The sequence below is a fragment of the Phaseolus vulgaris genome, chromosome 3, assembly GCF_000499845.2.
Source record: "Phaseolus vulgaris cultivar G19833 chromosome 3, P. vulgaris v2.0, whole genome shotgun sequence".
In the NCBI taxonomy this organism is placed as follows: Eukaryota; Viridiplantae; Streptophyta; class Magnoliopsida; order Fabales; family Fabaceae; genus Phaseolus; species Phaseolus vulgaris.
The window spans coordinates 379,863-401,281 of NC_023757.2; the positions used below are offsets into that span (position 1 = coordinate 379,863).

Consider the following 21,419-nt stretch of genomic DNA (forward strand, 5'->3'; position numbering starts at 1 on the left):
TTAAATAATATGTTTTAAGAAAATATAAAAAATTTAAAAGGACATTTTCCACTTTTCGCTTTTGCATTAAATTTTAGGATGAACTTAAATCGGGTTGAAACATTCATACTAAATAAAAGTAAAATTTATTTAAAAAATTACAATAATCATTTTAACTTTAATTAGGCTGGTACAACTCGGAGGTCAAATAAGTTTTCTTTTTTTCTGTTCGTTGTGTATTGTTTAATAAATTAAATAAATTATTGTTATGTCAAAATATGTACGGCAGATTAAAAAAAAAACTGCACACAGCAATAATAAAAAATAAGAATTATTATTATTATTATATAAAAGAAGACAAAGACTTTTAAAAGATATAAAAGTGCAAGTCAATGCATCCTCAATTATTATTATTATAATAATAATTGATAGAAAAGAGGAAGAGCAATAATATCACTGGGAAGAAGACCAATAGTCACTGTCCCCACTCTTCGCATCTCTGCTTTCACTCTTATCTCTTGCGGTATTGCACTCAGTGTGAGGGTTCTCTGTTATACTCTGTCCTTCGTTCAAGCCATGGATTCCTTTCATCTCTGTGAAGGTACGAATCACTGTGATTTCAATTTCTAATCGATTCCTTTTCGATTGAAGCTGTAGATCATGTGTTTGTGTTTGTGTTTATGCAGTAACTTAACGTTTCACCGTCTCTTGTGCTGGAATAACTGCGCGTTCATTCTTAACTCTTTTGCAATGGAGTGCATTCGTCTCTGTGGAGGTATGAATCAGTGTGAAGTTAACTTCTGTTTTGTTTTCAATTTCTAATCGATTCCTTTTCAATTGAAGTTGTGGATCACGTGTTTGTGTTTGTGCAGTAACGTAATCTTTCAGCGTCTCTTTTACTCTCTCATCGATTCAAGCAATGGAGTACTTTCATCTCTGTGGAGGTATGAATCAGTGTGAAGTTAACTTCTGCTTTGTTTTCAATTTCTAATCGATTCCTTTTCAATTGAAGTTGTAGATCATGTGTTTGTGTTTATGTTTCTGCAGTAACTTAACGTTTCAGCTTCTCCTGTGTTGAAGTCATGGATCACCACTTCTTTCTCTCATCTCTCTCTACATATTAGTTAAAGAAGGTAATATTTCATATTTTTCCTCTTTCAAATTAGTTAGATATGAACGATGAACAGGTTCAGACTACTAGATCTGCTTCTTCTTATGGATGAAAACACAATATAATCTGTTTTCTGTTTTCTATACTAAAGTAGTGATGTTTATGATTTATAATATTATTATGGAAACTACTGTTCTTAACTAACTCTTTTTAATATAAATAATTTTCTTTACATTTACATAATTTATATCTGTGAGATCTCCATTAAAATAATATTTTATTTATAAATAATTATTATTATGAAATAATTTGTATAGGTGAGATCTTAAGAAAATTTCTATTAAAAATACTCTGAGATCTGTAAAACTGTGAGATCAAAATAGGAAGAATAGCTTATTTATCTAGTGTAATCATTATTATACCCTGCAGAATATTACATATATCATTTATCTTAAAAATGTTTCAGCTAAATGTAAAAAAATTGAATCGATATTTAACTACGATATTTTATAATTTTTTACTAATTTTGAATCGATTTGACTGGATCTTTATTGGCTCTTACAAGTTTTATGGTAATAATGTTCAATTAGGATTAACATACTAATCACATTATTTATCTTCAATCAGAGAGATCAAATTGAACAATTATATTTTCTGAAAAACTATTAAATACCATTTCAAGCACAAGTCGAATTGAGAGAATCATTTTAATTTAGCAATATAAAGGTCATCCCAAAAACATAAAATCATAGCACATATATAGTCTATGACAAAATTCTATAAACATGATCTTTATTTGACATTCAATTATCACATATGTTAGTTTAATTTGAAGAAACCTAAGAGCACCATTATAGTTTACTTTAAAGAGAGCTAACGTCCTTTGTAAGAGGAGTGAAAATGTAAAAGTTTATTTAGATCTAATCAATTTTTTAAGGATGAATTATTTGAAATTAAATATTGTTCTAGACAAAAGGGTTAGGTCACGTTAAGCCCAGGATATTCAATGATAGTTAAGAGTGAGTGCACCTTTAATTAATGTGTTTAAAAGATGATCCTTCTTGTTAATGCCTCTTACGATATATATTGATAAAATCCCTTATTTTTCTTGATTTTGTCTTGATTGAGTAGCTAAGGCTATTCAAGTCGAGAGATTTTCAAACGTCTACCAAATTAACGTCCTATTATATAATAGCTCGGAATTCAACATAATTATGACATGGTCCATCTCTCTCAAATATGAACATGAATATTTTAAATTTTTTCTCATAATTTGGCATATTAGTAAAGAAAATATATGAAACTATTTATAATATAAATGTAATATATTAATATAATTTAATGAAGAACTAAGTTCCCATATCACTTCTCTTTTAACCATCATTATTTATGACAATTTATTTAATTAAAATGTAACATGCCTCTTCTAATTAAACATGATTCATTTTTTTTTCTAAAATAAAGTTTTGATCCATTAGCGAGATTTTAGTTTAGTTCTAAAGTTTAAAAGTTTCACTTCGATTTTTTAAAGCTTTTCTGTCAAACCAAATTTATACTTTTTGTTAGTTTAACATACTAATTTAGCCAATTTGATGATATATGTTTAATTGTTGAAAATGTCACTTCAGTCAAAGTTTCCAATAGAGATACCAAAAACTTATAAAAAAATTAATTTAGTCTCATAAAAATATTAAGAGAGGGTATATGATAAACTATCTTAACTAATCAAATGGGGGGAAATGCTGATGATGAATTAATATATTTCATCATAATAAATGAATATAAGTAACAAGTGTTGTATAACGAACGGTTATAAAGTGATTTTTGGGTAGAGTAGTTATGGATTGAATTTTATCCAGATTCAATTCTAACAAAATAGATTGGATTTTACATCAATTTTAATTAGATCAAATTTATTTGGATTTTTCTAAATTCATTTAAAATAATTAAATTCACTTTGTAAATTAGATTAAATCCATCTAGATCTGGACACGAGCTGACTTGGCTTGACTTGTGTTAAGGTCGACTTGATCTGAACCTGGACCGACTCGGCTAGACCTAGATCCAGGCCAACTATGCTCGATCTGGTATCAAAACAGCTCAGCTCGACCTGGACCCGAATTGACTCGACCTAGTACCAGGTCGACTTAGCTCGACATGGGCCTGAACCCGCTTAGCTTAACATGGGCCAGGGTCAACGCGGCTCGACATGGACCCACGCCCACTCGGCTAAACATGGTCCTGGATTGACTCGGCTCGATATGGGCTCAGGCTGACTCGACCTGTGCCCGAACTGACTTGGCTCGATCTGGGTCCGAGTCAACTCGACTCCCTGGCCTTGGTCAACTTGGCTCAACATGGACCCGGGCCAACTACACTCGACCTGAGCCCGAGTTGACTCGACTCGATATAGGTCCGGGCCACGCCCAAGCAAACTTGGCTCTACTTGGGTCTAGGCAAACTCAACTCAACCTAGACCCGAGCCGACTCGACCTATTACCAAACTGACTTAGCTCAACATGGACCTGTACCCACTCAACTCGACATTGGCCCAAGCCCACTCCTCTAAACATGTTCCACTCGGCTCGACATGGGCCTAGACCAGCTGGGCTCGACTCGAGATGGGCTCAGGTCGACTCGACCTGGGCATGTGCTAACTAGGGTCGTCCTAGGCCCAAGTCGACTCGGGTCGATTTGGGCTCGGGATGACTAGGCTCAACATGGGCCCAGGTCGACTTGGAACGACATGGACATGGGTCATTTCGACTCGACACTAGCCCGTGCCCACTTGACTCGACATGGGTTCAGACTGACTCGGCTCGACATGGGTTCAGACTGACTCGGCTCGACATGGGTCTGGACTAACTAGCCTCAACATGGACCCAAACTAACTAGGCTCGACTTGGACCTGAGTCAACTCGACTCGACACGGACTTGGATCGACTCAGCTTGATATAGGCTCACGACCTAAGCCCTAGTTGATTCAACCTTTGGATAAATACATATTGTACTCATCGGTTGCTTTTCCTACTTAACAAATATTTTGATCTACATATTTATGTGTCATTTAAGTACATTGAATATGATAATTTTTCTTTTTGAGGAAGGGTAAAAAAAAATTTAAATAAAGCTATTCAAAAAAATATGTTTGAAAAATAACCAAAGTGATAAAAAAACATTTAAAAACTCTATCACAATTAATATTTTAAAACTATTGATTAAAGTTATTGGAGTTTATTTTAATGTGTATCCAATAATTAATTATTTAGGATATAAAACATTAAATTTGCTTACTACACATGACTTATAAACCTTTTTTTTTGTAATTTTACTATAAAAGTGACTTACTAGAATATGTAATAAATGATCTTAAAATATGTTTTTGTCTAATGTATCTAAATATAATTATAAAACTTATAGAGTGTGTTCATTTTCTCTTGTTCAGGTTAAAGAAAGTTGAATTTGGTGGAACAAATTGATGGAGTGTCTCTTGGGTTTTGCATCTTCTGTTTCAAGAGATTTAGTGTGTGGAGCATTAAATCAATTACGTTATCCTTGTTGTTTTAACAATTTCATCAAAAAGCTTGAGCAAGAAGAGGGTGATTTGATTGTAACGAGAGATAGTGTGCAAACATTTGTTGCACATGCCGAGAGACAAACCAGAAAGACTAGTGAAGTTGTCGACAAGTGGCTGCAAGATGCTATCATTAACGTAGACAATGTGAGTCAGTTGTTGAAAGAGGCAAAAACAAAAAAAATATGTTGCTTTGGGCACTGTCCAAATTGGATTTGGCGACACCGTGTAGGAAAAAAGTTAGCAAATAAAACTGTGGACCTTGAAAAGTTCATTGTAGAGGGTAGAAAATATGTGCCATTTGACCGCATTGCTACACTTCCTTCAGGCACCTTGAATATTCTTTCAGAAAAATGCATGAATTTTGAGAGTAGACAATTTGCATATGAGAAACTACTGGAAGCAGTGAAAAATAATGATGTTGCCATGATTGGACTGTATGGGATGGGGGGTTGTGGTAAAACCACCTTAGCAATGGAGGTTAGGAAGTTAGTAGAAGCAGAGCATCTTTTTGACAAAGTTCTTTTTGTGCCTATTTCTAGTACAGTGGAAGTTCGAAGGATCCAAGAAAAAATTGCAAGTTCACTGCAATATATATTTCCAGAAACCGAAGAAATGGAGAGAGCCCAACGATTGTGCTTGAGATTAACCCAAGAAAAAAATATTCTTATGATTCTAGATGATGTGTGGGAGAAGCTTGACTTTGGGGGCATTGGGATTCCATCCTCTGAACACCATAAAGGCTGTAAGATTCTCATTACCACTAGATCAGAAGAAGTTTGTACTTCGATGGATTGTCAAAGGAAGATTTACCTGCCAATTTTAACGGATGAAGAAGCGTGGACTCTTTTCCAAAATAAAGCACTTATATTTGAAGACACCCCTGATACCTTAAAGAATCTGGCAAGATTAATTTCTAATGAATGTAAAGGATTGCCTGTTGCAATTGCAGCTGTAGCTAGTAGTTTGAAGGGAAAAGTCGAGACGATATGGAGTGTTGCATTGAATAAGTTGAGAAGTTCTAAGCCAATAAATATTGAAAGAGGTTTGACTGATCCCTACAAGTGCTTGCAGTTGAGCTATGATAATTTGGATACTAAAGAAGCTAAATCACTTTTCCTGTTGTGTTCTGTGTTCCCTGAAGATTTTGAAATTCCAATTGAACTTTTAATAAGATGCGCAATAGGGTTAGGTGTAGTTGGAGAAGCACACTCATATGAGGTGGCTAGGAGTGAAGTGATTGCAGCCAAAATTAAGCTCGTTAGTTCTTGTTTATTGTTGGATGAAGAGGATGAATGTGTCAAAATGCATGACATAGTTCGCGATGTGGCCCACTTGATAGCAAAGAATGAGAATAAGATCATCAAGTGCGAAGAGGAAAAAGATGTGACTATTGAACAAAATTTCGTAAAATATCTATGGTGTGTGAAATTTCCAAATGATTTGGATTGTTCCAATCTTGAGTTTTTATTCTTAAAGACAAAATTGTTAGAATTTGATGGAATTTTCAAAAGAATGGGAATGCTCAAAGTTTTGATTCTTGTGAATGATGAGGATGGAAAAACACCATTGTCAAAAGTGTCTTTCCAAGCATTACAAAATCTCCGTTATTTACTCATTTACGGTTATGAGTTGAGCAACTTCACTTTTGTAGGCGATATGAAGAAACTCCAAAGTCTTTCGCTGCATGGCTGTTTATTGCCTTCATTTCCTGAATTACAAACTGATGTTGTAATTTCACAAGTAACATCCTTAAAATTGTTAGAGTTGAACAAATGTGACATTAAAGGGAAGAAGTTTGAAGTGATCAAAAGAACTCCACTACTGGAAGAGTTGTACATTGTTAATATTGAAGGAGAATGGGATGCTAACAGTGAAGACAATATTGAATTCTTTAACACCTTCAGTGTCCCCCAAACATTGCAAAGGTACGGAATTATATTAGGATCCCGTTATTTTGATGAGTATAATGATGAAGAATTTTGCTCTAATCACAAAACATTATGTTGCATAATCAGGAGAATTATGTTATAATTAAGTGCAGATTCTATTTTATATTTATTAGGACAGATTTGTTAGTGATTTGATTTGATTTGTACAGCTTTAAACACTCATTATTTCTGGCTTTCATTGCCTATTATTTCTTTCTTTAATTAGGTTGTAAAACAGTCTATAAATAGAGACTGTAATCACATTTGTAAAATATCTCAGAAATATATTTCACTTATTTCTTTCCACTTGGTATCAGAGCTCCTGATCTAGGAGACTCTGCTTCCGCAAATTTTTTTTTAGCCTTCATTGCTGTAATCATTTTCCTTGACAGCCTTCATTGCTGCAATTATTTGTTGGACAGCCTTCATTGCTGCAACTTTCTATTTTCCTTATCCTTTCTCCATTGACCACCACCACCACCTTGCACCATTGACGACCACCACTGCCGTCGCTCGCCGGAAACTGCACCGCTCGCCGGAACTGCCACTGCTCGCCGGAAACCGCCGCTGGCCGCCTGAAACCGCCACCGGAAAATTTTTCCGGCAGATTTTTTTTTCCTGTGTGTGTGAACAGGATCAAATTTTGCCAATCTGAAAAACTCAGTTGGTTTTGAACTCTCATGGACTCCCTTAGTAAGCCATCTAGCTATTGTTCCTTTACTATGAGTGGTAAGAGTTCTAGTTTTTTATCCTTTAATGCTTCTAGTACTGAAAATATCTGGATTATAGACTCTGGTGCTACTGATCATATGACACCTCATTCCTCTTCTTTTTCATCCTACACTACTTTATCCGGTAAGCCATATATTACTATTGCTAATGGTTCCACTACCCCCATTAATGGTCGTGGTAACATTCACCTTCAACCTTCATTTCCTTTAAAAAATGTGCTTCATGTTCCCAAACTATCCAATAACCTCTTGTCTATTCAAAAGATTACCCAAGATTTAAATTGTACAGTGGTATTTTTCCCTTCCCATTGTGTTTTTCAGGATCTTGTCACGGGGAAGACTATTGGAATTGCTAAAGAGCAGGGCGGGTTATATTATTTACAGCATGAAGAAAGTAAAAAGGGTGCTAGACTACAGGCACACACTTCTAATCTTCAGCAAGGTCGTGAATCTTGGTCATCCTCTCAGATATGGCTTCAACACAGACGTCTTGGTCATCCTCCATTTAGTACCCTAAAGTCCTTATTTCCTGTTTTATTTACAAAAGTGTCTGCTGAGTCATTTCATTGTGATGTTTGTCAGTTTGCTAAACACCATCGGACAACTTTTCCTCCCAATGGTAATAAAAGTTCTAAACCTTTTGATCTTATTCATTCAGATGTATGGGGACCTTCACCTATTCCTAATATCTCGGGTACAAAATGGTTTGTTTCATTTATTGATGATTGTACTCGGGTTACTTGGTTATTTCTCATGAAAGATAAGTCTGAAGTTTTTCACTTGTTTGTAAAGTTTTACAGAATGATTCAAACACAATTTGAAAGTTCAATTAAGAGATTGCGTTCTGATAATGGAAGAGAATATGTGAACCAAAACCTTTCCAAGTTCCTTGAGGAAAATGGAGTTGTTCATGAATTAACCTGTGTGGACACTCCTCAACAAAATGGGGTTGCTGAAAGGAAAAATCGTCATCTCCTTGAGGTTACTCGAGCTTTACTTTTCCAAACATCTGTTCCTAGATCTTACTGGGGGGAAGCAGTCCTGACTGCCACTTATTTGATTAATAGATTACCCTCTCGGGTTCTAGAGGGTGTTACTCCTATTCAGGTTATGACCACATTCTATCCTTCTATTCCCATGTTGAATAGTCTTCAGAATCGTGTCTTTGGTTGTCCTGCTTTTGTCCATGTTCATAGTCCTAATCGGGGTAAGTTAGATCCTCGTGCCATCAAATGTGTCTTCATCGGTTATGCCCCCTACAAAAAGGGGTACAAATGTTATCATCCTCAAAGTCGTAAAGTTTATATTTCCAAAGATGTCACCTTCCATGAAACAGAGTCTTTCTTTCCTAGTTCTCAGCTTCAGGGGGAGAGTATTCAAGAAGCTGAGGACCTTGAGTTGCCACCTTTTCCTTTGTTACAGGATTTCGTTCTTAGGAAGGATGACAAAGACCCTGCACCAACATCATTACCAGAGAAGAATAATGAAGACAAATATTTTGGAAAACAATATCAGCGAAGGCAACAAGAACCCGTCCTGGTCGAACAGCAACTTCAATTGTCTGAACCGGAGGTAAGAACTCATACCAGTGAGACTCTTGAGGACACCTTAAATACTGCTTTTGAACCTAACCTAAATGATTTACCTATTGCCTTGAGAAAAGAAAAAAGATCTTGTGCCAAATATCCTATATCCCAATTTGTGTCTACAGAAAAACTTTCTATGCAGCACCAGAGTTTTCTTTCAGCTATTGATTCTATCAAAATCCCTACATCGGTACAAGAAGCCTTAAAAGATGATAACTGGATTCGAGCCATGAATGAAGAAATGAGCGCGTTAGAAAGGAATGAGACTTGGGAGATTGTAGAGAGACCAAAAGATAAGAAAGCAGTGGGTTGTAGGTGGATATACACAGTTAAGTATAAGTCTGATGGCACACTGGATCGGTATAAAGCAAGGTTGGTTGCAAAAGGGTACACTCAAACCTATGGGATCGATTATGAGGAGACTTTTGCTCCAGTGGCAAAAATGAATACCGTCAGGATTATTCTCTCCCTGGCGGCACACTTTGGTTGGGCAATGCATCAATTTGATGTTAAAAATGCCTTCTTGCATGGAAGCTTGGAGGAAGAAGTATACATGGAGATTCCACCTGGGTATGGTATTGTTAATGAAGGGAATAAGGCGTGCAGACTTAAGAAGGCCCTATATGGTCTTAAACAATCACCTCGTGCTTGGTTTGGAAGGTTTACTCAAGCTATGGTATCTTTGGGGTACCGACAAAGCCAAGGTGACCATACTCTGTTTATAAAACATTCTCAGAATGGTAAACTCACTCTACTTTTGGTCTATGTAGATGATATGATTATTACAGGTGATGATGAGATTGAAAAACAAAATTTGAGGGAGAGACTAGCTGCTCAATTTGAAATGAAGGATCTTGGGAAGCTGAAGTACTTCCTTGGGATAGAGGTTGCTTACTCGAGACAGGGCATCTTTATTTCTCAAAGGAAATACATCCTTGATCTTCTCAAAGAGATTGGTAAGTTGGGTTGTAAGCCCACTGGAGTGCCAATAGAGCAAAATCATAGGATTGGGAATGATGAGGAAAACCCAAAAGTGGAGAAGACACAATATCAAAGACTTGTGGGAAAACTCATTTATCTTTCACACACTAGGCCAGATATAGCCTATGCAGTTAGTGTGGTTAGTCAATTTATGCATGATCCAAGAGAAAGACACTTGCAAGCAGTAGATAAAATTATTCAGTACTTAAAAGCCTCTCCAGGAAAAGGATTGCTATTCAAAAAGGGGGAAAACTTATCCATGAAAGTATATACTGATGCTGACTATGCAGGATCGATTGTTGATAGGAGATCCACCACAGGCTACTGCATGTTCTTGGGTGGAAATCTGGTGACATGGAGGAGCAAGAAGCAAAATGTAGTTGCAAGATCAAGTGCAGAGGCAGAATTTAGAGCCATGGCTCAAGGGGTGTGTGAACTCTTATGGATGAAGATCATACTTGATGACCTAAAAATAAAATATGAAGCTCCTATGAGTTTGGCATGTGATAATAAGTCCGCTATCAGTATTGCACACAATCCGGTTCAACATGATCGAACAAAGCACGTAGAGATAGACCGACACTTTATTAAAGAAAAGTTGGATGATGGTCTTATAGCCACTGAGTACATCCCTTCAAGACTCCAATTGGCAGATATGTTTACTAAGGGACTTCCCGCAAAACAATTCGAAGATCTTACTTGCAAGTTGGGAATGATAGATATACATTCACCAACTTGAGGGGGAGTGTTGCATAATCAGGAGAATTATGTTATAATTAAGTGCAGATTCTATTTTATATTTATTAGGACAGATTTGTTAGTGATTTGATTTGATTTGTACAGCTTTAAACACTCATTATTTCTGGCTTTCATTGCCTATTATTTCTTTCTTTAATTAGGTTGTAAAACAGTCTATAAATAGAGACTGTAATCACATTTGTAAAATATCTCAGAAATATATTTCACTTATTTCTTTCCACTCATTATTACTTAACTATTTTCACATTTCAAATGAGGTAATTAAGAGTTTAGCAAAAAAAGCAAAGGATCTATTTGTAGCCAATATTCAGGGAGGGGCAAAAAATATCATACCTGATATATTTCAAATTGAAGGGGGAGGTTTGGATGAGTTGAATATGTTTGAGATACGTAATTCTAAAGAGATAGAGTGTTTGATTGACACTAGTAATCATTATAGTGAGGTGATAACTCTCTTCTCCAAGTTGCATAAGCTGAAAATCCATAACATGGAAAATCTAAGAGCTTTATGGCATTGTTTGCAACCTGCCAATGGGCCTTTTGAGAACTTAGAGAAGTTATATTTAATTGATTGTCCACGATTGACATCTCTCTTCACGTATGTCGTTGCTCAACGTTTGGTACAATTGAAAACATTAAAAATATCAAGATGTGATGGATTGAAGCATATATTAGCAGAAGATGACAAAACAGAGAAAAGTCAAGGTGAATTCACCACTGGGCATCCTATACAAATATTCCAGAATCTTCAGAAACTAGAGGTAAATAGTTGTGGAGAATTAAAACTTATATTCTCTGCCAGCATTGTAAGAGGCTTAGTTCAATTGAAACTGCTCGAGATAAATAAATGCCACATGCTAGATCAAATAATTGGAGATATTGTTCCATCAGCAGACCATGGTAAAAAAGAAGAACTTGATGAAATCATTGAGGAAGGTAAGCATCCACATTTGTATAGCACTTCAACTTCAACTCCACCAACAACAGTTGTGAACTATAGCCCTGGTAAATTTTTCTTTTTGCATTTCTAAATATGTTTAAGTGTGTATTAGTAAGTCTACCTGTTGTTGCTTAGTTGAAGTTAAGTTATTTACAAGTTACGTGAAAATTGTGAATATGTTATTGTATATGAAAAATTTAAGCATATTAGTTGTACATTGTGTCATCACGATCATTATTTTCTATTTGTAAGGTTCAAACTCGACATTAATAATCTACTTTTATTTGAACCAATTACTTGTTAATGCACTGCCAGGGAAATTTGTCTCAGACAAAATTAAAGACATTTCTATTTGCATTTTAATTTTTTTTTTATAATTTAGAATATTTTAAAGAAAATTGTTTTGTATGATTCTTTTCATCATTATTAACCGATCATTTAATGTTTAGGATTGTGGTTTTAGTCTCAAGAAACCAATGTTTTTAAATTCAGAATGTAACTTGCACACAAAGTATATATGAAATCTTGAGTGATATTTTTCTTATATATAATTGCTTTTTAGGAACTCTATCAAGCCTTACAAGCCTTAGAATATATGATTGTCCGAAGTTAGGCTCAATTTTTACAGCATCTACAGCTAAGACCTTGACTTCTTTAGAAAAATTGGTCATAATAAAGTGCAATAGTTTGAGGCATATAATAACTCATGAAAGGATCAATCAAAATCAGAAGGAAAATGTTGTTGAGGATGACCATGACTTTCAGAGTGATATTTCAATCTTCCAGAGTTTGAAAAATTTATATATCAGTGAATGTGACTTATTGCAACGTATATTCCCTGTCCCTTTTGTTGGAGGCACGATGAAATTGAATGATATAAGAAATAAAGAGACAACTGATTTGAAAGATTTTTCAAGTCCAAATAATTTCAAAGAGAATTTTTGTCAGCAACAACAAAATAATACTCAGATTGAGCTTCCTGCTTTAGAAGTACTCCAACTTGATCGTAACCTGGGTAGCATCATTCTAGACAGTTATACTGTAAGATGTCCGTCTTTGAGAACACTATTATTGGGTATTGGGACATATGTTGGGTTTTTCACGATAAATTCTTCAACAAATGCTTCGGAAGCTAGACACGAAGATTATATTTCAATCAAGGTATGATTATTCATCACTTGCTTTGTATTTAGCAAAAATTTTGCAAGATCATGTTTGAGCTAAAATTAATAATTGTCTTATAAGAACTACAACTTATTGGTGACCTGAATTCAACCTATAAGTTTTAATATTAAAGTATTGGGATAGATTAGTTGGAGTAGATTACTTTTGTGAAATTATTCTTTTTTCTCGTTGGGCTAAACAAAATGCAATTAATTTAATAAACAATTAGTGGTATTTCTTAAAATTTTAATTTATACGAGTAATATGTTAGAAATGAATTGCAACAATAATTATTTAGTTTGGTTTAAAAAGTAATTTAGTGTATATATTGCAGATATCGAACTCAGATTTTGTTCCCCCAGTTGAAAGTGTTGAATATCTTTCAAAACAACCACAAGGTTTGACCTTTCTTATTATGCAAAATATAATAGAGATTGAACTGAAAGGCTTTGATAAGGTAAAGTACCTTTTTAAACCGTCCATTGCTTCATCATTGATGTTGGAAATCTTGAGAATTAAGCAATGTCATGGACTTGAGCACATTATAGACATTGAGGATGAATATGGCAAAGAGAATTTGAATGCTATCTTTCCACACCTAAGAATTCTCTCTGTGCGTGATTGTGGCCAATTGAACTATATGTTTGGGCAATATCCCATAGCTAATCAGGATTGTGAGGAGATTCATATTCATTTGTCAGCATTGGAAATACTCTCTCTTTATAATTTACCAAATTTTGTTAGCATTTGTGCTACCAACACTCTCACTGTGACTTGGCCATCTTTGAAGGAGTTTGAGTGTGATAAATGTTCCTATCCTTTTAATGATTCTATGAGTTCTTTGACGGTTCTTACGGATTCAAGAGAGCCTATTAGCGTAAGCAGGAAGGTAGTCTTGTGTTTATTTTTATAATTATTAGTTATTTGGTCCTTTTTGTTTTTTTGTTTGGAATTTTTTACATTTCTATTGATGTCCTGCAGGATCCAAAAGGGATTCATAATCATTTCCTCACTTTGAAAAATGTATCCATAAGAAATTGTGAAGTAGAAGGTATTTTTTGTCTTAATGGACATGAAATGATTGGGCATCAAGTGAGTTTAAGGTTAGAGGATTTGGTGTTGGAAAATCTACCTCAAATGACTTATATTTGGGTGGCTTCCAAGAATTCAGTTAATCTCCAACATCTTACCACTTTAAAAATAATGGGATGTGCAAAATTGAAAGTAATCTTTCCTCCTTCTGTCTTAAGCAGAAGCTTATCAGAGTTGAAACGCCTAATCATAGAAGAATGCATGGAATTGAGGCAGATTGTTGGATGTGAAGAAGGAGTTCCAAAAAACTCTTTTACCTTCTCAAATCTTGAAAGATTAGAAATAGTTGGATGTGCAAAATTGGAAGTAGTCTTTCCAAAATCTGTTTTAAGATGCTTACCAGAGTTGAATTTTGTGAAGATAAGAAAATGCAAAGAATTAAGACAAATCATTGAAAAGGATGTGGAGGATAAAACATTGTCTAGTCTTCTTTCTCCTCAGCCATTCTTCCCAAAACTAGAAGCACTGTATGTGGGACATTGCCACAAGCTGAAAAGATTTATCTCTGAATCTACATCTAATGACCTTCCCAATCTTCATCTTTTGATCATAAATGGAGCCTCTGAACTAGAAGAGCTTGTTGGATGTGGACAAGGGAAATGTGACAAGATAGGAAACACAAAAACTAAGCTTCCAAGATTGAAACTTTTAATATTTATGCATCTTTCAAACTTTGACCAAGAGACTGAATTGTCGAATTTGAAGAATTGTGTTGTCTACGAATGTCCAAAGCTCTCTTTGACTCCAACAACTACTTTTGGAGAGCTGAAGGAAACTTTTCCTTATAAAGGTAAATACTATATAGAGTCTTCAAATATAAATTGTTACCTGTAAATAGTTCATAAATAAATCTTGAATATGATCAATTTTGAAATAAGTCTTGCATATGCTATTGGCATGGTTTGAGACAAATCGTCTCTCAATTTCACGTAAAGAAAATATATTACAAATTAACTATTTCACTCGGTGAGGACTCTTCAAATTTCCAACCGAGTATTCATCAGAAGTTTTAAACACATTAAATTATTTTTTGTTTAAGTTTTTTAATTTTAAGCTCTAGTAATACCAGTTACGAAGAACATTGTTATAAAGAAAACTATCCTTAAAACGAAGTCACCACTTTATTTTGATGGGTGATAAAAAAATTCCTATCATGAAACTTTTTAAATCATTTTTTATTTTTAAATGTAATTATATTGATCCATCATGGAAAGTTGAGGTTGTATTTCCTTTTTTGTATTGTGTTTCATTATCACATGAATTCCCTAATATATATGTTTTTTTAACAGATTTCGAAGACACTAGAATTTTTAGGTCGGACATAAGGGAGTTCATGAGAAATTTAGATGAAGAATCTACTATTAGTGGTAGCAGTGATTTCACTTCATCACAGGTCAGAACCAACCAATCTATGAATCTAAATACAATTAAAAAAAGTTTAATAATCTCTATCTCATTATTAGGAAAAATAATTCAATTTTAACTTACGTGGTATAAAAAAAATTTGAAATCTTAAATAAGAACCTGAATCATAAAAGTAAAAAAGTTATTTTGCTATCTTAAAAATATATTATGCTAACAATCAAATAAAATATTAATAAAAGTGTGAATTTTGTAAGATCTTTGTATTAGAATAAAAATTACAAAAAAGTCTTGAAAAAATGTGTGACTAATTAAAACTTCCTAAAATAATGTCCTAAAGTTTGAGAGTAGTTGGCATTACTTCATTGCATCTTACTTAAAACAGAAAAATCATGTTTTCTATAACTTGATTATATTTGTTAAAAATGTTAACTTTGAGCTTCTGAATTAGTATATTATTGGGAAAGATCCTGGTTCAGAGGTATTGGGAACTGCAACTTCAGCGGATTCATACCAGACTCTTCTTAATAATAGAGGAAGTGAATGACTTTAGACACTTTTGCAATGCCAACTACTGCTTTAGAATTTATAAGCGCAACTTTAATTTGTATGGCAACTTCTCTGCATAAAATGCCTTAGCACATATGTGCAACAATTTGTTTGTGATATACAGGAGATTAGGGACGAAGGAAATGAGAGTATTGAAGAGGGGCCTACAGCAGCAGAAGGTGATAAGACAAAATCTTTGTCAACCGGTGTTGAAGACATTATTATTGGAAGAGGTGTTGCACCTCACATTGAGTCTGCTGGCGTGGACATACCTGCACAACGTTCTATGGTTGTTCAACAAGATGATAAGATGAATGAAGGCATGGCAGGAATCATGCCAAGTCAAGAAATCCAAGTAGAAGAAGGGTTGAACCTATTGGATAAACAAGAGGAAATACATATTGTTTCTAACAGCAACAACATTGACATTTCTCTAGGTTTTTTTATTTTTTCTTTTCTCGTTTCCATCCTATATTTTCATATCACCTTCTCAAACTTTTTAAAACTTCTGCAGATATCCGTACAAGATTGGGAGCATATAAACATTTTGTTGATCTGGATGATGTACAAATTGCACTTCTGGTGGAGGCAATAACAACATATCCTCATCTTTGGACTGTTTGCGAGAAGTTTAGTGAGCGCTTCCAAGCTTGGAGGTTGAAAATTTTGGCAGATATATTGTTGTTCCTTCAGAAGGAAAGTGTGGATAGTGTTATTCATCAAAGAGACAAAGAGTTTCATAAACTATGCGAAGAAGCCATTGAGATTGGATTTGAGAGTTCATGGGTAGATGAAATGCGTCAACATGTTGTTGCAAGGGATCCTAAGCTGAGAGAGGACATTGCACAAAGACAAATGGATGAGAATCCTAAGAGGTATGATCATTTAACTTCTTGACTATGTAATGTAAAGAATGAAATAAATTAAGAGTCTTAAATGACTTTGTTGATGTCCAAATAAAATGTATCAATTTTTTGTGAATTGGAAGTTATATCACTATGTTGTGGTTGTGTGGATTTTCCGTTTCTCTTTATATATACATTGTGGTGGTATCTACAATTCTTACAAGATTGATACCATAAAGGAACAATTTAAGTTTGTTACACAGGTCTAGTAGTGTGGGCATGGAACTAGATTCCCAGGTTGTTGAACAAGGTGATGGGCTTAATGAAAAGTGCAAAAGAACTTTTGTACGTCTAAAGACCCAGAATGTTAATAGCAGCTTCGAAGAAGGTTCTAACTTGGTTGATAAAGAAGGTGAAATAGGTGTTGTTTCTAATGACCGCATTGTGGTTGCGAGAAATGAAGAACCAGAGAAGGAATTTGTTGCAGAAGTTTCCACTTCAGAAATACCAAGAATAGCAACATCATTTATAAACTCACATCCAGTTCCAGTTGAAAGGTCAACTACATGTTATTTGAATATTCCTCTAGATGAAACACCCTCAAATGTGAGTCTAATACATATTTTTTCCGAGTATTGGATAAAATTGAAGTACCGAGAGTATAATGATTTTACACCTGTTCATTACTTTGTTTAGGTATTGGTGGACAAACAACGGATTAGTGAACCGTGTTTGATGAATCCAAAAAAGCCACTTGGAGAAATTGTAAGTTGCCCCGAAGTTCCTAAGGTAAAACAAAATAAAACAGCATTGGAACCTCTTCAATAGGCATTTTGTTGACACAAATGTTGTCATTTTCAAAACAAAACCACATACACCAAAGCTACATATTTTTTGTTCTTGTGCAGAGTATTGAGCGAGTTGCTGTAGTGGAAACTATAGCAAAGAACACCAACATGGCAGGTTCATCAATTCATTCTGAATCCACTAGCTCACAGTTAGACCAAATATTCACTTCCCAAAGTAAATCACATACACAAGTAAGTTTATTTATGCATTTTACACTTCCGACATATTTGGTCAGCATACAAATGATGTTGCCATTCTGATTTATCATTTGCCACATGAGTGGAATTAAAAAACAAAAATCTTACCACCACCCTAGCAGTTTAACTTCTACTTCTTGCACTTCTATGATTTTATCAAAATTGATTTTAAGGAACTCAATGTTTTGCAACTATTGTGGCTTGGTGCTAACATCTTCTATGTTATATTTTCTTCTTATTCCTCTCAGACTGAAATTAGGAGCAGCAAAACTGAGACACGCACTGCTAAGGCAAATGAAGTCCATCCTAAAACTATTCAAGACTTTGGGACCAATAATATCAAGAGTTTATTTGAAACAGTTTATGTGGGGAAAGAAGGTGAAGATAACCGAGTTAAAAAGACCCTCGTTGAGTTGGAAAAGTATCTAAAGATGTCTCTAAAGGACATACTTAGCTCTGAGACTAACAACATTTGTCTTTTGTCTGCTCTTAATTTCTTGTCCAACCTTCCTTTCAAAGATGTAACTCTATCAGATGAAATCAAAGGTATTATAGACACTATGCAGCAAGAGTTCCCAAGTATTGTATGCTCTTTTAAGCAAGGCTTTGCTACCACTAACAAGTTGGTAGAACTTGAAGCTCGTCAGAATGAGGTTGTTTCCAAAATTTCCGAGGCAGAGAATTTCTATGATGAAGCTCAACTAAAGGAAGTAGTTTTGAAGGCTGCCTTATCATCTCTAGAGGAGGAAAAAAATAAATGCATTGCAGAAACTATGGGGTACAAAATGGAGCTTGAAAATTTGAGGAAACACAAGTCTGAAATGGTGGAAGATCAAAGAAAAGTCCAGCAAGAATTGTTTGAGGTGGCTTATAAATGGTCCCTTCTATGTAGTCAATATGAGTACAATCGCATGGCTGCTAGAAATCCCTGATGAGGATTTTTGTTGTTCAGTATTATTAAAGACCAAACTTTTCATCACTCAAAAGGAAGACTTATGACTATATTATTTTATGTAACTTAATGTGCACCCAACCATCAACCAGTTCCAGTCATCAAATAGTTTCCATTTACTTTTTAACTTTTTTTTATCGTTGTTTTTTGTTATCTTATTTGTTGTTGTGTAAAAAGGTTGCTCTTGATGAGAGAAAGACAAAACTAGTGTTATGAAAAATAAAATAAACTATTTGTTCTTTTATGTAAATTGTTTTTTCTTCAAAATTACAGAAACAATTTTTTTTCTGTTTCCTTCCTTTTATGAGTGTCATTGTCATTTTGTAATAGCTTTTTTTATTATTTTTACGTATGCTTTATTATAGATTTCTTTTGGTTCTAATTTCCCAATCAGTTCACTCCTCTCTGTGGATAAGATTCCAACAACATAATAATATTTACTCCTATTAGTGTCACTGTAATGCAGTTAAGGAATAAAAAATTTCAGCATTAACGTATGAGAAAAGGAGTTAGATAGAGTGCTAAATATATTTTAATCACAATTTTTACACATTTGGCATTCCTTTTTTTCAACAGTCCAAATATGCCACAATATGAAATAAAATACAAAAACATAAAAGCAAAAAGTTTCAAAAATTCCAATCTAGAAGCAAAATCTTGACCGTGATAATTGTATTTGATGTTCACTGGATTTTAGCTTGACCAGTGATAGACAAAGTTGTAGATATTTCTTTTAACTTTCTAGAAATGTTGATTTTTTAAAAAAAATTGAAGCATCTAAGTTTTTTTATAAAATTTTAATGTATAGCAGAATATAGGTAGATTATAAGAAGACATGTATATTTTGCCTTCAATTTTTAATGCTCATTTTTCAACCATCTCTAACAATTTAACATCTCTAATAATATTTTGCTTAGGTTTTAAAATAAAGATTTGAAATATAACCAGGTTGAAAAAACCTCTATTATTTTGCTGAGTTTTTTTAATAAATTTTGAAACTTAACAAAAGTTAAAAAAATTTCAATTAATTAAATCAATTTTTAGGGTTATATCAACTTTCGCTAAATAACCTCCGTTAAAACTTTTTTTTCTTGTTGTGAGAGAAAAAAAAAATGAAAAAACAATTCATAAATTAAAAGAAAATGATAGGAAGTGAAAATTTCTAAAACTAAAAATACTAGAAAGATGAATTTTATCTCTCTAATTAAAGCTCACTTAGTGTATACTAAGCTCTCTAATAAGTTGTGCAAATTTTCCCTAATAGAAGAATACTTTCTAACATATTGAAATTATTTTCAATGAACAATAAAACTATAAATGTGTATATAAAGTGTTTTCATCAAATACCAAAATCATCTCAATGACTAATATAAAAAATGTTATATCGAGAAGTTTAAAAAATAATAAGAGATTTTTGTAGTTAGCTATCTAAGTTTTATACTTTCTAAACAAGACCAAATCATCTACTAACAACCCAAATTATAATTAACAAGGATCAAAATAAACAACAAATATATGTTCAAAAATGCACTATTAACCACCAATATCACATTCATATACAACAAGACAATAAAATTATTATTATTTGTGAGTCTATCGTAACCAAAGAGGATAATAAAAAAAATCAAATATTTCACATCAACCAACTAAGCATATTATTTGTAATATATATAATAGTTTTATCGTTACATGTAATTCTAAAATATATATATATATATATATATTAGATTTAATTTTGATGCAAGATTCATTTTCTGAATAAAAAAAGCCAATTCAACATGAATCATTAGTAATTATGAGTATACCTTTTTCTTATGCCTTCTCTATATATATAGTGGATTTAGAGATTGAATTTCGAATACATAAAAAAAGTAAATAGAAAAAAAAAATCTACATATATTAATATCAAATTTGGTTAAAAAAGCATAAAAAACAGAAAATAAATATTCACTAAAAAAAATCGTGGGTCTTATATCATTATTATTTTTCTCTTCTCCCTTGATTTCAAACAAAGGGTTAATTAAGAAGATTATTAGGATAGTAAAATAATACTTTTCTTAGCATGTCATATTTTGATTCGTTGTGAAATACAATATTTGTTTTAGTTTTATCAATATTTACAAATAAATTTTTATTTTATTTCTTGTTCTACTCTATTTTTTATAACAAGCTTCTTTATTTACTTACACTAAATTAAAAATAATTAATCTTTAATTTGTTTCTTTTGACTATTATATTTATAATAAATTTTTATTTTTTATGAGATGTTTAAATTTGGAATGAAAGATTTGTTAATCATCTTATTAATCTTTTTTTCAATTTATAAAAGATTTACAAGCCTGCAATTATGCAAGACCAATAAGATATACTAACTTGCATTTGAAAATCAACTTAGTTTTTTTTTATATTAAAAATAAGTATTTATTTTTGTAATAGAAAAATTAAATATTATTATAATATAAGCCGTCAGCGTGGGGCCCACTCAGCCGATGCATAGATCTCAAAACGACAATGAGAAGGAGACAGAATAAGTGCGTTTAGGCCACTTCCAATCACCTGTCTTCATCCCCACACCAACTTCCTCTATCCGTAGCCCTCTGATTGCAATCACACGCTCACAATTCAAAACCATCATTTACGTTTCTAATTTCTCTCAATTTTTTCAACATGCAATTTTTTAATAAACAAAACTTGGACTTTGATTCACCTAATCAAGTACTAAAATAAATAAAAATAAATAAATATATATAATCAAATATGCTATTAACTCAATTTTTAAAAACATATTTTAAAATTATGCTATTAACCTTTGACTAT

The 21,419-nt window shown here is 33.3% G+C and overlaps 3 protein-coding genes across 5 annotated transcripts in view; all 3 read left to right on the plus strand.

The window, feature by feature from the left end:
* The window catches only part of LOC137806038 (uncharacterized), a 31,660-nt gene extending 12,808 nt beyond the window's left edge, over window positions 1-18,852 (plus strand). Inside the window, exons 13-15 of one of the 2 annotated variants that reach the window (XM_068605945.1) lie at window positions 17,301-17,393; window positions 17,513-17,644; window positions 17,899-18,852. In XM_068605945.1, the coding sequence (XP_068462046.1) occupies window positions 17,301-17,393; window positions 17,513-17,644; window positions 17,899-18,582 (909 nt within the window). In that variant the 3' untranslated portion in view covers window positions 18,583-18,852. The remainder of the gene's footprint in view (window positions 1-17,300; window positions 17,394-17,512; window positions 17,645-17,898) is intronic. The other variant, XM_068605946.1, reaches the window with a different exon arrangement.
* LOC137806041 (probable disease resistance protein At1g61190) lies at window positions 418-7,192 on the plus strand. 2 transcript variants are annotated; one of them, XM_068605949.1, is made up of 6 exons: window positions 418-580; window positions 666-754; window positions 852-923; window positions 1,027-1,112; window positions 4,536-6,592; window positions 6,988-7,192. In XM_068605949.1, the coding sequence occupies exons 5-6, from the start codon at window positions 4,569-4,571 to the stop codon at window positions 7,061-7,063; spliced, it is 2,100 nt and encodes a 699-aa protein (XP_068462050.1). In that variant the 5' UTR covers window positions 418-580; window positions 666-754; window positions 852-923; window positions 1,027-1,112; window positions 4,536-4,568; the 3' UTR covers window positions 7,064-7,192. The 2 variants fall into 2 exon arrangements, with proteins under 2 accessions (XP_068462050.1, XP_068462049.1); XM_068605948.1 differs by lacking the exon at window positions 6,988-7,192 and having other exon boundaries at window positions 4,536-6,891.
* Window positions 10,879-16,097, plus strand: LOC137806040 (uncharacterized). Its single transcript, XM_068605947.1, has 5 exons — window positions 10,879-11,657; window positions 12,155-12,753; window positions 13,091-13,645; window positions 13,738-14,638; window positions 15,884-16,097. Exons 1-5 carry the CDS (start codon window positions 11,030-11,032, stop codon window positions 15,889-15,891), a joined length of 2,691 nt encoding a protein of 896 aa, XP_068462048.1. The 5' UTR covers window positions 10,879-11,029; the 3' UTR covers window positions 15,892-16,097.
* Window positions 18,853-21,419: the final 2,567 nt, after the last annotated feature.